General features: G+C 34.8%; 1 protein-coding gene across 1 annotated transcript in view; it reads left to right on the top strand.

Annotated features, from left to right (window-relative positions):
- LOC127732465 (salivary glue protein Sgs-3-like) overlaps window positions 1–12,564 on the top strand; it is an 89,482-nt gene extending 76,918 nt beyond the window's left edge. Inside the window, exon 7 of the mRNA XM_052241503.1 lies at window positions 12,281–12,564. Within this exon, the coding sequence (XP_052097463.1) occupies window positions 12,281–12,564 (284 nt within the window). The remainder of the gene's footprint in view (window positions 1–12,280) is intronic.
- Window positions 12,565–16,078: the final 3,514 nt, after the last annotated feature.

Below are 16,078 nucleotides of genomic sequence, written 5' to 3'. Positions count from 1 at the left end.
CAACGTATGAACATTACATCAAATTTCAAACAAGGATGACCTACGAGTATCAAGTATTATTGAAATTTTGAGTTCTTCACTTTCCCACACTATATTAAAAATTTTGATGCGAACAGAGAATAGCCTTAAGTACCCACATGAATATTTTGCTGAGTGTGGATTTGCATTGCTTTAAGACGTGTCAGAGTAACTTTTTATCAAATAGGGAGAATGTGAAAGCTGAACTCAACCAATCATTTGACAGATACAAATTTATCAATGACACATGTAGCAAACAGTCGTCTCTATATGTTCTAGGGGTTCCAATCATAAAAAAACACGTGTTCGTTAACCTCCGTAAAACATGTGCTGACTACGTTAATAGCAACAACCTGTGCCAATAGCTGGTTGCAATGGTTCACCTTGTATTTTTTTAATTTTTTTTTTATATATTTTTGGCTCCAGACTTATGGATAAATCGTTCACTTGTAAACATTTTAATACTGCTAATACCAATAAATCTGCTAGTCAAAAGCATGTCAAAGAAAGCCACGATTAATGTGATATCAATGAGAGTAGAACATTTGGTAAGATTTTACTTGTACCTGGGCCGGGTCATAATGCAATAAACATGGCGAAAGGTTGCTTTAAATTGCTTTGGTATTTTTTCTAAACTAATAGAGTAAAATGCTGGGATTCTAAACCGTTACGACACGAACTTGCTGCCAAATGGCAACAGTCCACCACAAAGCCATGCAAATCATAGAAATCGCTCTCAGTTCAAGAATATTTGGTTGGTTTGCTGACTCTTTAAGGCTGCTGTGAGGCGAAATAATTCATCTCTTATTTTGGCTTTACGGATGAAGTTTGAACCACTATTTGTTTTCATTAAATATCGTCAACTAACAAGAAGTACACTGCAGAGACACAATTATGCAAGTGACTATGCTACCGGATGTTTAAAATCTTTACTAACAACAACCAGTCTTTTTCTCCTGGACATCCCATCAAAGGGAAGGGAAGGGACTTCAATCTTAAGCCTAAGAATAGAACAAACATGTGGATGCCCCCTAGTAATTCATATGAAGACAGTTGGTTGAAATCTGTTGCTCAAGCTGAAACGTGCAAATGTCCTCCATGGAAACCTCCCAAACCAAAAATGATATTTGATCTCCGTAAACACAATAAAAATGAAACAAATCCTCTCTTAATTCAGCTACACTATGCTGAAATTAAAGCCAATTATTCAGATTTTTCAACTGTCTATACTGATGGATCAAAAGATGGTGACAGAGTTGCATCTGCTGCTGTCTTCAGGAACGGAGCTGCAACTCTCCGTTTGCCATCTGCTGTATCCATCTTTACTGCTGAGGCAAAAGCAATAATTTTGGCTTTGAAATTCATTGCTTCTTCGGATAAATCCAAATTTATTATATGTTCTGATTCACTTTCATGCTTACAAGCTACAAATACTAAAATTAAAAACCCAACAAGTCTCAACATTTTATATGTAATGAGGAATTTAAAAAATCTACTTAAAGAAATAATATTTCTATGGGTACCGAGTCATTTTGGAATCCATGGAAACACAGCTGTAGACCTTAAGGCAAAGAATGCACTGGGTAACACTTTATCTAACTATAATATACCATATACCGATTTTAAATCTTATATTAGAGAATATGTATTTTAATATTTTGAAAAATAAATGGAGTAAAAGAGATGGTAACAAATTGCATGAAATTAAACCTAATTTAGGTAAACCCTTTAGTAATATTATGTGCAGAAAAGATCAATGTGATATTTCTAGATGCCGAATTGGTCATACTAGAGTGACACACGAGTATCTTTTAAAAAATGAAGATGAACCACGATGTGTACCTTGCAACTTCAAGTAAATTATTAAACATGTTTTAATTGATTGTATTGACTTTGCTGATATTCGTAAGAAGCATTTCAATGTCAATAATATGTACGATTTATTTAATAATGTTCCATTTACAAATATTGTTTCATTCTTAAAAGAAATTGAAATATATTATAAAATATAAAAAAAATGTTGTTACATTTAAAACGATTTTATTTTTTTTATCAGGTATCTTAGTGTTGATTTTTATTTGTAAATAATCAATCTGCTTTAGTCTAGAATTTCAGTTTATTGAAAGACCTTTTGTCTGATTTTAAAAATATACCTAAATTGTTATAAATAAATTTCACTAAATAATTCAAAATTTGGTGACTATGTTGAATGCATTTATCCCATCGAACTACAGATAAAGGATACTACAGATACAGTTAAGTTGGCCTCGTATCTTGACTTACATCTAGAAATTTACAATAAGGGTCGGTTGAAAACAAAACTTTACGACAAAAGAGATGATTTCAGCTTTCCAATTGTGAACTTTCCATTTCTAAGTAGCAACATTCCAGCAGCACCTGCATACGGTGTATATATCTCCCAATTGATACGATTTTCCCGTGCTTGCATTTCCTATCATGATTTTCTTGATAGAGGGTTGTTGCTCACAAGGAAGCTATTAAACCACGAGTTCCAAATGGTGAAGTTAAAATCATCACTTCGTAAATTTTACGGACGCAATCACGAGTTGGTTGACCGTTATGAAATAACCGTTTCACAAATGATATCGGATATGTTCCTTACGTCGTAACTACAAACCCCTTCCCTTTCATGAATGTGACCTACCGAATTAGACTATTTACCGGATTTGTTATCACATAAGCAACACGACGGGTGCCACATGTGGAGCAGGATCTGCTTACCCTTCCGGAGCACCTGAGATCACCCCTAGTTTTTGGTGGGGTTCGTGTTGTTTATTCTTTAGTTTTCTATGTTGTGTCATGTGTACTATTGTTTGTCTGTTTGTCATTTTCATTTTTAGCCATGATGTTGTCAGTTTATTTTCGATTTATGAGTTTGACTGTCCCTCTGGTATCTTTCGTCCCTCTTTTATAATATTCAAATAAGCGCTCGCCGCGATATAGCCTTTCTGTGCTAATGCGGCGTAAAGCAAACAATAATCAATCGATGTACATCATTTAATCTCTAATAAAGAGTTGTCTCATTGAAATATCATACGACTTTTTTATTTTCACGTTTACATTATGTTAATCCTTTTATTTTATTTCTTTTCAAGAAACAATGCAAAAGATTTCTCAAATTAGCTAACAGCAGATACCAGGGAACTCTAGCAAACCTGAAGATTATGATACAGAGTTCAAATGTCAAAGGAAAGGTGAACAGAAGATTTAAGGTGTGTTTGCATACTGTTCGGGAACCCCCAAGGGTGACTGGGGAATAGAAGTATGGTCACCATTGGTCTTCCTCCGACCGGCAGTAAAACCCTTGCTAAAGTGGGGCGTCCGTTTGGCTGTGCGGGATGTACAAATTTGCAGCCACGTCCGGTCAGAATGGGGACGTTAAATCCGATGCCTCGTGTAAAGAGAGTGCCACGCTCTTTGCACGTTAAGAACCCTTGCAACAACTCTTTGAGGAGTCCGTAGGTGACCTGTTGAAAGGCTAAATTTCTGTCCCTATCCAATATTCCCTCATTTCCCGTGGCAGTTTAAATTTCTCCGACCTTAATCCCGGACGCCCCTATTACAGAACCTATCTATTGTATTTATTGTTAATTTGTTCTCGTCCTGAATATGCATGAAATATTTGCCACTGGACGTTAAGCAACCAACAATCAATCAATCAATCAAACAAAGCCAAATATAAAGCTAGTCTAGAAGAGCCTTTTAAACACAGTATGTATGCAATAAACTCTTATTGTTTTCATACTATGTAACCTAGAAATTACAGCTTAATATTATTTAATTTAGTTCACATTAAAGGAATTAAAAATCATTGGTGAAGGTTTCAAGTCTCTACGACTTCCAATTCTCGACAAATGTTTATTTTTCTTCAAAAAATATATATAACCCCCAAGGGTGACTGGGGAATAGAAGTATGGTCACCATTGGTCTTCCTCCGACCGGCAGTAAAACCCGTGCTAAAGTGGGGCGTCCGTTTGGCTGTGCGGGATGTACAAATTTGCAGCCACGTCCGGTCAGAATGGGGATGTTAAATCCGATGCCTCGTGTAAAGAGAGTGCCACGCTCTTTGCACGTTAAGAACCCTTGCAACAACTCTTTGAGGGGTCCGTAGGTGACCTGTTGCAAGGCTAAATTTCTGTCCCTATCCAATGTACCCTCATTTCCCGTGGCAGTCTAAATTTCTCCGACCTTAATCCCTTAATCTATTACAGAACCTACCTATTGTATTTATTGTGAACTTGTTCTCGTCCTGAATATGCATGAAATATTTGCCACTGGACGTTAAGCAACCAACAATCAATCAATCAATCAAAAAATATATATAATGGTTTAAGGGTGACAACTCCTTACAATAGTTGATAACATACTAATTGTTTACGTTTATAGATATTGTCATCTGATCTTGTACATGCTGTCATTTGTAACTCGAAAATATCTCTTTGCTTTAAGGGGATATAACTCTTAAAGGGGATTTTGAAATTCTACATAGCCTCATCTGGTAATACTTCATGCTGAGATCCATCGATGGTCCATATTTATGTCGTACACAGTTTTGTTGTTATATGTGTTCATGTTTACATTGAAAATACATTTTCATAGCTTGACCATTCGAAGCCCAGTCTTCGTGCAGTAAAGTTGGCTTAATTTTAAGCTATGTCAGATATTGATACGGACCACACCGCAATTAAGCCAAGCTCTATAAAATCAAAGTGTTTGTTAGCATTGAACGGTAAAGATTGCTTCAAATTATCAGTAGGACTCTTAAAGGGGTTTTTGAAATCCTACACAGCCTCATCTGGTAATACTTCATGCTGAGGTCTATCGATGGTCCATATTTATGTCGTACACAGTTTTGTTGTTATATGTGTTCATGTTTACAATAATACTTTTTTTTAGCATAACAGCAAGTCACCTTAACAAAGTTCAGAGTTTAAAGTTCTCTGTATGATAGCACAAACTAGTCATTCGCGGTAAAAGTTTACATTGAAAATACATTTACATAGCTTGACCATTCGAAGGTCAGTCTTCGTGCAGCAAAGCTGGCTTAATTTTAAGCTATGTCAGATATTGATACGGACCACACCGCAATTAAGCCAAGCTCTAAATCAATGTGCTTGTTAGCATTGAATAGTAAAGGTTGCTTCACATTATCAGTAGGAAATAAAATTAAATATTACATTGGTTGTAGTTGATTTAACAGCTATTCTAGACAAAGGAAAAATACTCCAATTTTTAAATTAAGATGACTTTAACAATGACATCATTTATAATGTTAGAGCAGATATCAGATTCATGCACCTTGCAAAAGTTATGTAATTGTCTTGACAAGTGTAACATCATTTTGTGCCTTGAATACCTGAGCATGTATTACATCGATAAATTTCTGGATGTTCATTGATAGGATGTATAGAATGTTATGATCATTGCACTACAAGTATACTTTGTATATTAAAAAGGTAGTGATAAGTCTTGGAAGATTTAGATATCAAGTCAGCCCCATAAGGTTTGTTTGCATTTCATGCAATTTTTACCTAAAACCCGACAATAGATAAAAACGAAGATAAGTTTTTGCTATGTGCGTATAAGGAAGCTAGGCGTAGGAAACATGTCCGTCTGTTATTCACTATATGTAGAGCCGAACTTTAATAATAACGGGAAACCAAAAATGATTGAATATTACAACACTAAAATGGGAGGATTAGATCTAGCTGATCAGTTTGTCAGCGCATATATCTAATTCCTAAATGGTTTGAGCCACAACCCCCTAAAGTCAATTCTAACCATCCTTTAGTAATATGGAACTTGTGATATAATTTCAGAGACATTCGACACACTAACACAAGATTTTGTCTGAAAACTACAAAAATGCTTATTTGGGCCCCTTTTTGGCAACATGCAATTTACTATCAGTCATGAACTAAAAATACGGCAAATAGTTAAAATCTAAATAATTAATCATATCCCCCCCAAGGGTGACTGGGGAATAGAAGTATGGTCACCATTGGTCTTCCTCCGACCGGCAGTAAAACCCGTGCTAAAGTGGGGCGTCCGTTTGGCTGTGCGGGATGTACAAATTTGCAGCCACGTCCGGTCAGAATGGGGACGTTAAATCCGATGCCTCGTGTAAAGAGAGTGCCACGCTCTTTCCACGTTAAGAACCCTTTCAACAACTCTTTGAGGGGTCCGTAGGTGACCTGTTGCAAGGCTAAATTTCTGTCCTTATCCAATATACCCTCATTTCCCGTGGCAGTCTAAATTTCTCCGACCTTAATCCCTGAATCTATTACAGATCCTACCTATTGTATTTATTGTAAACTTGTTCTCGTCCTGAATATGCATGAAATATTTGCCACTGGACGTTAAGCAACTAACAATCAATCAATCAATTAAACATATCTATATGCGCTAACCAAGCCCCTATTGAGACAATTTCAACAAAAAGCTATGAATACAAATACGGATATTTCTTAAAATTGACGGCCATCCTTTAAAAGATACGGTCATCTTTTACAAACTACGGTCACCCTTGTTATGGATCGCTGTCTGTTAAGGTCTTCTCGATTATGATTTACGGTCATCTTATCGATTTTTTCAAATCCAATTTCCTGTTATATACTCATTTGTAGTGATTTGTGATTTCCGTGTGAATATTTTTATAAATTTACATCGTAGCAATGTATGCTTTGTAAAGAAAATGATTTAGAAACACTTTAACAGACACTACAGATAATGAAATAATTTTTCTTCCGACATCTTGGGTTTACCGTGAATCCAATTACGGTCATCAGATGTACCCCAGTGGTAATTTAGTGTATGATTGCAATTTTGGAACCAGAACAGGTCTTATTTTCAGGGTTTTTTAATGGGGTAAAAAATGTGTAGGACATGTTTTCTGTTGTATTTATGATTGCTTTGTTGAATGCCGTACAGTGACATATAGTTGTTAATCTCTATCATTTTGGTTTCTTGTTGAGAGTTGTCTCATTGTCTATCATACCAACTCATTTTTTATATTTACTGCAGGGTTTGTTACTCGTGCTGTGTGGATGCAGTAGAATGTGTCTCCGTGCTTGTAGTGTATGCTTAATTATTTTTACAGTTCGGGTATATCTTGCTTGTGGGAGAGCTGACTATGCAGTATGGGCTTTGATCATTGTTGAAAGCCTTACGGTGACCTAAATGTGTTAATTTCTGTGTCACTTTGTTCTCTTGTGGAGAGTTGTCCTATTCTCAATCATACCACATCTTTTTATATGGATTGTTTTAAATAAGGTTTTGTAATCTGCTTCATTTTGCAGGTATCACATTTGACCGTCGGGTCAGCATTGGTTATTTCGATTGCCTTCATGCCTTTTTGATTACTGCATTTTGTTGATTTTGTGACAGTTATTTGACCAATTTGGATATGTTCATTTGGAAGCAAGGAATAACAACTTCACCATACTCGTTTATATCTGTTATCTTTGTGATGGCACAGGTGTTTATCCACATCTCACCATTAAAGTGAATAGTAAAGTAATATATATATGCTTCATTAATAGTGTCTTCTTTCTCCTTTACAATAGTAAAAACATTTTCTAGAATTGATTTCTGTGTCGTTTTAGTCTATTGTGGAGACTTGTCTCATTTGCAATTGCAACAGAGTACCAATTTAGTATAAGTGAATCAAATTTGTAAAAATAGCAATAAATCAACATATCTGTTTCGGATTACTTTTGACAAACATCTGTCACATGCCAGTTTTATCCTTTCTTGCCAAACCATTCACTCTGACTCTCTCAATCATTGACACGAAAGTATTTCATTGCCCAGTCCATAAACATCAAGATTTGGTTTGAAGACGGTGTTAAACTATATTGGTCTTTCAATGAAAGTTGAACAAAAAATTAAAAGAAATTAACATTTTGCAATATACTTGATGTTACTTGATCAAAGGTCTCACTAAGATTAACTTCATAACACTTGTTCTCTGTGGATGAATAAAGTCATCTCCCTCTTGTCTTCAGGCTTTTAAACGGTATTATGACTTTGTTGGCTCGATGTTTGAGCGCCGTTACCAATATTTCTACCTAGATTTGGCGACAATCCTTCAACAATGAATAATGATACCATAGAGAATGAAGTAGCCTAGTACATTAAGAATGGCATATTTGACGTAGGAATTGTAATCATCATTCCTCCAACTAAAACATGTTGCAGGCCCTGAAAAGTTGTTCGCAGAAACCTAGTATAGTATACAGAAATGTGTTCAATAAAGGCAACAGTAGTATACCGCTGTTCGAAATTCAAAAAACTATAGTGAAAAAAACAAATCGGGGTTAAAAACTAAAACTGAGGGAAACTCATCAAATATAAGAGAACTACGACACAACAGAAACACAACATTAAAATGTAACATACACAGAAGCTGTCGTTGGAATAATGCATCATATGAAACGCTAGAAATGCAATACAGTGTACAAGACTAGTACCTATAAATGTTGTCATGAGTTTGAATAATATAACAAAGATGTCTTTACAGCGCCCTACTTTATGTTGGCTTGCGATATAGTTTTTGCAAATGAATTTATGAACTCTGTAACTATTGACATGTAAGTCTATTAAATTATATTCTGCAAAATATGCAACCAATATCATAAACAAGGTAAAAACGTTAAAATGAAAATGTGCTATCCCGTTTGAAATAAATGTTCTACAGGTACAACCAAACTTCAAAACCAAATCTTTATATTTATGGAAATATTTAGTAAAGGTTTTATGTAATTTATGGTAACGAAATCCGTAGCTTAATAATAGCCACTACTCAAATACATCAACTCATTCCAGCGGGAATCCGTATGACAAAATTTACAAATGCTCAGATAATTAATGCTCAACTGAAACATACATTCAGTGGTGTCGACATTATTTACCTCACCGACCATACCAATAAATAATAAAGCTCATAAATGGCTCTATAGTGTATGGCTCTGCAAGGAAGTCCTACATACAGATTCTCGATGCTGTGCATCACCAGGGTTTGCGTCTCTGTCTTTGCGCATTTAAAACCCCACCAGTTGAGAGTCTGTATATAGAGGCTGATGAGCACTCTTTCTCTAACAGACGTTTGAAGCTTGGACTTGTCAAACTAAAAGCCTATTCAGATAATCCTGCCTACAGCTGTGTTTTTAATCCAATTTATGAAGATATTTTTGCAAAACATGAAAATAAAATTCCTCCGTGAGGTATACGTTTAAAACAACATTTAGCTTCTTTTGATTTAAAATCTGTTGCTCAAGTTGAAACTTGCAAATGTCCTCCATGGGAACTTCTCAAACCAAAAATGATATTTGATCTCCGTGAACACAATAAAAATAAAACAAATCCTCTCTTAATTCAGCAACACTTTGCTGAAATTAAAGCCAATTATTCAGATTTTTCAACTGTTTATACTGATGGATCAAAAGATGGTGACCGAGTTGCATCTGCTGCTGTCGTCAGGGACAGAGCTGCAACTCTCCGTTTGCCATATGATGCATCCATCTTTACTGCTGAAGCAGAAGCAATAATTTTGGCTTTGAAATTTATTGCTTCTTCAGATAAATCCAAATTTATTATATGTTCTGATTCACTTTCAAGCTTACAAGCTATACAAAATACTAAAATTAAAAACCCAACAATTCTCAAAATTTTATATGTAATGAGGAATTTAAAATTCTTCTTAAAGAAATAATATTTCTATAGGTGCCGAGTCATGTTGGAATCCTTGGAAACACAGCTGTAGACCTTGAGGCAAAGAATGCCCTGGGTGACCCTTTATCTAACTGTGGTATACCATATACCGATTTTAAATCTAATATTAGAGAATATGTTTTTAATATATTGAAAAATGAATGGAGTAAAAAAGATGATAATAAATTACATGCAATTAAACCTAATTTAGGTAAACCTTTCAATAATTGTATGTGCAGAAAAGATCAGTGTGTTATTTCTAGATGTCGTATTGGTCATACTAGAATAACACACGAATATCTTTTAAAAAATGAAGTAAAACCACAATGTATACCTTGTAACTGCAAGTATACTATTAAACATGTTTTAATTAATTGTATTGACTTTGCTGATATTCGTAGGAAGCATTTCGATGTCAATAATATGTATGATTTATTTTTATAATATTCCATTTACAAATATTGTTTCATTCTTAAAAGAAGTTGGAATATATTATAAAATATAAAAATGTTATTATATTTAAAACGATTTTAAATTTTATCACGTTATCTTACTGTTCATTTTTATTTGTAAATAATCAATTTGCTTTAATCTAGAATTTTAGTTTATTGAAGGACCTTTTGTCTGATTTTAAGAATATGCTTTAAATTGTAAAAAAATATTCGAATTAGCTCTCGCCGCGATATAGCCTTGTTGTGCTAATGCGGCGTAAATCAACCAACAATCAATCAATTAATCATAAATGGAAATTCTGTTACAAGAGACATATTATATATCATCTGTGGACAACCCAGATGCATTATTTTCAGTGTTTGATTTCCGTTGTTTCTGGATTGTTTTCATCAAGAAAGTGAGAAAAGCAAACGTAACATTAGAATACTGTCCCAATTGTTCCAACCAGCTGAAACCTCCAATTCTCCTCTAGTCCATCCTTCATTCAACTTTTCTTCGTCCAAATTGAAGATTTTAAAAGCTTTCATTATTGATAATGATGGCAGAGAAATTGGGGCAATAGATAATTTGTTTCAAGATAGTATATAGATGTTGTATGAGAGCTAATGAGACAAGTCTCCATCCAAGTCATATTTTGCAACAGTGAATCGATTAAGGTCTTCAACACAAAGAGCCTTGGTTCACACCGAACAGCAAGCGGTATTAATGTTAAAAATATGGTAATTTCAATAAATATAATTTGTAAGTGTAATAGATATTTATAAATTCTACAATTAAAGCCTTTATGTGAAGTCGATACGGCCAAAGAGAAGGATATCAACCTCAAAACAAATATCAATGAATGAAAATCGGAATTTATCATATGGTTTTGAAAACATTCATCGCTTACTAAAAGGTTTGGTTATCGAAAAATTCCAATAAACAAGACATAAGAAGTTATGACAAACATAATAAAATGAGAGTTAAATACCCTAAATTGTTAAAAAAATTGAAATATTACACCCGCGACATTGTCGAAAAATTGAAAATTTAGGATCTTTAGAAGAAGGACAACCGACTGAAAACTACTCGCTGTACGTATTAAAAACTACACTTGAAACAGTTTTACGGATACAGTACAAAACATAATCATGGATGACATTTGCAAAGCTAAGTTTATTTAGTGCCATCAATGCAATAAAAATAAGAACGTATCAATAGTACACGGATTCCCCATTGACACTATCGTTTTCAGTGTTCAGTGGCATTTGAATTAGAACGACAATATGATAGGCAACGTGTGTACTAAGCGGTTTAAAGATGATTGGACTTCAACTTAATCAAAAACTACATCGAAAAAAAAACTTTTAACCCGACGAATGGACGAATAGACCGGAAAACATAATGCGGGACATCAAATATCCTGCTTTGGGTATTCGTTATATTTTAATGCCAAAGGTTAAAAGAATACTCTTCAACACTATTTTAATAAATGCCATACAACCCAAGTAAACCGATATGCTGAAAAAACAAGAATGTGTCCATAGTACACGGATGCCCCATCCGAACCATCATTTATATGTTTATTGGACCGTGAAAATGGGGTAAAATCTCCAATTTGGCATCAAAATGAGAAAGATCGTATTATAAAAAACACGTGTACTAAGTTTTTAACTTGATTGGACTTCAACTTCATCAAAACAACCTCGACCAAAAACTTTAACCTGAAGCGGGACAGACAGACGGACGAACGAACGCACAGACCAGAAAAACACAATGCCCCAAAATGGGGCATGAAAAATAACCTGATGTTATGCGTTGGATTGAAAACGATGAATTACTGTAAACCAACTTATTTTGCGACTTTAGCGAGTACATGGTACTGGCACAATGGTTGACACATAAGGAGGACGCCACCTACCAGGGCATTCTCAGCTTCTTGAGAAAACATTCCAGAGTCCCTAGCGGATACCTCCAGTCTGGGGAAGAAATGCCTGTTTAGGAGTGTATGCAGGGAGATGGGTTGTTCTACCTCTTCCTGGTTCAGGATTCAACCTGCAATCAATATCACCAGCCCTGTTTGTGTTCTGCACTGGAGGTTTATGGCAACAAGACATCCCAGAGAAATACAGCCCTCAGGATCAAGGACTTAACCTTGCACACTTCCATGCCTGGAACAGGCAATTCTTTAAGATTGATTCCATGGTAGACAACTCAGTTCCTGCTCCTCAGCAGGAAGTTCAAGTAGAAAAAGTGGAGGAAGTGGATCTAGATCAACCTGCAATAGTTGAGCTTGAGGTGCTTGCTCCACCTCAGAGGGAGGAAACTGCTGCGACGCCACAAGAGGCTGCCATGCAACAAGCTAATTCATTGTCTGTGTAAGACAAATTCAACTGTTTCACGCAAGAAAAAGGATGCATCTTGCTATTTTCTGCGATGGAATCATCTTCTGTAGGTGGCAAGAAAGGAATTATAGAAGTAGCATTGACTTTTGGTAGATACTTATGGTAGAGGAGATGTGACTGTATGAGTTGTCAAAAACTTCATGATTATATCTTGCATTTCCTTGGCTTTCTTTATCAAATCATCTATAAATACTGTGGATTCATTTATTTTCGTGGGTACCAATACGTGGACATTTAATTTCGTGGTTCTGCCAAATTCTGCATACATGTCTATATGGAAAATTTGTATTTCGTTAAAAATGACATGCAAATGGAAGCTTCACACATGTTAGAACTACTTTAAAGGTTGTCTCTTTTTCAGGCATCAACCATTTGACTTTCTGTGCCCTCACCCTCAGCTGCCACTATATGTAATGCAAAAATTGAAAGAAGTTTTTTTTTTCGACTTGTCGTAAAAAAAAAATAGATTGTTTTTCGCCGAAGGCAAAAAAAAAAGTTTGTCCGGAAAAAAACCCATAGCCCCCCCGACCCACCACCCCCCCCCCCCCCCAAAAAAAAATCAAATGGTTGCTGCCTAAGCTAGCGAAAACATAGTTCTATGTGGCTAACTTCTTGTTCGATCCAAGTACTACCTATGCATTTTGAATCTTAATTTGAAGGTCAGGTTACCACTCATGAAAGATGGTAATCTTGGGTCCAGTTAAAAAAAAATACAAAAAAATTGACATATTTCTGTTAACAGTCTCCATAATGATCAGTACCTTTGCTGTGACAACTAATTGAAAAACTTGTAATAAACATGTCAAAAGCAATTACAGTTTCCTTGATGATCCCTTACCAGTAATGATTTAGAACTAATACTCAAAAATGTATTTCCATGAAAGAACAACACACATAACTTGAAAAGTGTGTTTTAGACTTTAAAACTTAAAACAATAAACTGGTAGAAAGCAGTTAAATCATAAGATTAGATTTTAATCCACAAAGTTTCCTTTAAAAGAACTATTACTTTTTCATGCATCAATTGTCTTCAAAAATATCAGGTGAGCGACACAGGGTCCTCGGAGCCTCTAGTTTAAAAGGTGATATCTGTTCATGTTCTCCTCGATGCAAAAATATTAACTAAGGTTCATTTTTTTCTAATATTTGTTCGTATGAAAATGAGTTCTGTAGTCTTCAGATAAATGTTGGGAGGACTTTCTCTGAATATTCTTAGATGCGGGGCAGTTTTGGTCGTCTTGTCAGCATCAAAAGGAACATAATTTCAATCATGCTATTGTTTGTTACAAACAAGGTTATTAAGAGCTATTCTCTGTAAGCATCAAAGTTGGCTGGAAATGGTGTACAATGAATTTTTAAAATATTTGGTCACATTAAAAAATCACCTTTTTTACCAATTTAGCCTTTTCTGTATTTTACCTTAAATTGCTTTTTATTTTTTACATCAAACAATGATATATACATATAAAGATATCTGATTTCAATCTCATGTCCAAAATTTTGATCAAAACAATTGTGTTTTAGCTTGTTTTTACAGCTAAACAGGTGTAACTGAACCAAATGATCACCAATTTAACCATCAAATCATTTACAATTTATCAGAAATTTTAATATACTCTTATTTGGAATGTATTTGTTATTTTCACCAAAAAATCAGGATGGGTATTTTTGATACAACAAAGATATTTGAAATTTATAATCTGTCAATATGGCTTCTAGGATTCTATTTTTAGAAAAAGGGAAACCCACATTTGACAGGTATTTTCCTAAACTACACATTGCAGCCAGTTTCATCAAAATAGTTTACATAAACAAAGAGTCTGTTCTGGTCATGCATTTAGCACTTGGTAGCTTTGAATTTTCCTTTTTGGGCAAGGGTTATCTCTCTTTTTACCAAAGATGTAGTTCTATAAAAGCAGGTAGGTGAAAAAACTAATATCGGACGTATTTTGATATATATAATACATTGCTACAGTTGTTTCATGATGAAATGAAGAGATTTTAATATGACTTGCAAGTTCAGTTATGTAATAAGCTAGGCTGAGTGCCCAGATGACAGTTTCTCTAATTGATTGTGTAAGACATAATAGTGTCCACCTGGACAGTTTTTCATTGAATTTTGGTATTTAATAATGTCCATTGTCATGAAATATTGTCGCTTAAGTGGACAGATTTTTACTCCAAAAACCATGAAATAGTGTCCACATACAGGACAAGTTTTCATAGAAGTTGCTATTAAATTGTGTCCACCAAGGATAGTTACACAAAGGTCATTAACAAGTTTAAATATACTTGAATTTTAATAAAATTTAAACAATTGAACAGGTTAATTTACAAATGTAAACAAACAAATAATAGATGGAAGTGAACGTAGAGACATTTAAGTTGCCAGAAATACCCAGTTAATGCTAATGACAATGAATGAACAAAGTGTGTAAAGAATAAAACAACTTTACTATATTAATTATGAAAAGAAGGCAATAGAAAATATAGAATTTTGGTATTAAATAATGTCCATTGTAATGAAATGTTGTCCCCTAAGTGGACAGTATTTTACATTAACAGTTACCGGTATGAAATTTGGTCCATATGTTTTAACTTAAATAACTATACATGTACATATTAAAAATATAAATAGGAAGATAAGGATGGTAAGAGTACCAATGAAACAACTCTTTGTCAAAGTAACAATGCATTAAGGTTCGCAACTATACTTGTAGGTTTGAAAACGTATAGTCTACAAGGCAATGGACATCATTTAATACTTTAATCATATCAAAAATTATCCTGGTGGACACAATATCCTGAGATAAAATGTCCCCCTCAGGCCCTGGACAGAATGATGGTATTAAATAATGTCTATGCCCATGGACAGTTTTCCATACCTGAGGACATATTTTCATAGGGTTCTTAACGTGCAAAGAACGTGGCTCTTTCTTGACACGAGGCATCGGATTTAACGTCCCCATTCTGACCGGACGTGGCTGCAAATTTATACATCCCGCACAGCCAAACGGACGCCCCACTTTAGCACGGGTTTTACTACCGGTCGGAGGAAGACCAATGGTGACCATACTTCTATTCCCCAGTCACCCTTGGGGGGCTGTGTTAATATAACCGTTGTTATAAATCCTGGAGGATTTAAGATGTTTTTGACATCTCAAGATTCTGACTTTTGTGTTGGCATAAATATATTATACATTGAAGGATCGTGCAAGGTATTAATGATTACCATAAGAAGTTTGTTGCAGGATCGGAGTAAAGTGCCAGAAGATCAGCTTGAGGCAGGAATGGAGTCTTTTATAATGAAAGCATATTACAACATGTGCCACCTTGACTGCATCAAAGCAGCTAAAGAAGACTTGCCATTTCCCGCTTCTCTTAACAAGCTATGGAAGACCATAGAGTTCATTATATTTTGAAAACAATCATGCATTGCTACAATGACGTTAACATAAAGTACTGGTAATGTTTTTTTGGATATGAATGCT

This window comes from Mytilus californianus, unplaced genomic scaffold (genome assembly GCF_021869535.1).
Source record: "Mytilus californianus isolate M0D057914Y unplaced genomic scaffold, xbMytCali1.0.p SCAF_25, whole genome shotgun sequence".
Lineage (NCBI taxonomy): Eukaryota > Metazoa > Mollusca > Bivalvia > Mytilida > Mytilidae > Mytilus > Mytilus californianus.
The sequence above is the reverse complement of the archived record's forward strand: the minus strand, read 5'-3'. Positions and strand labels throughout refer to the sequence as shown.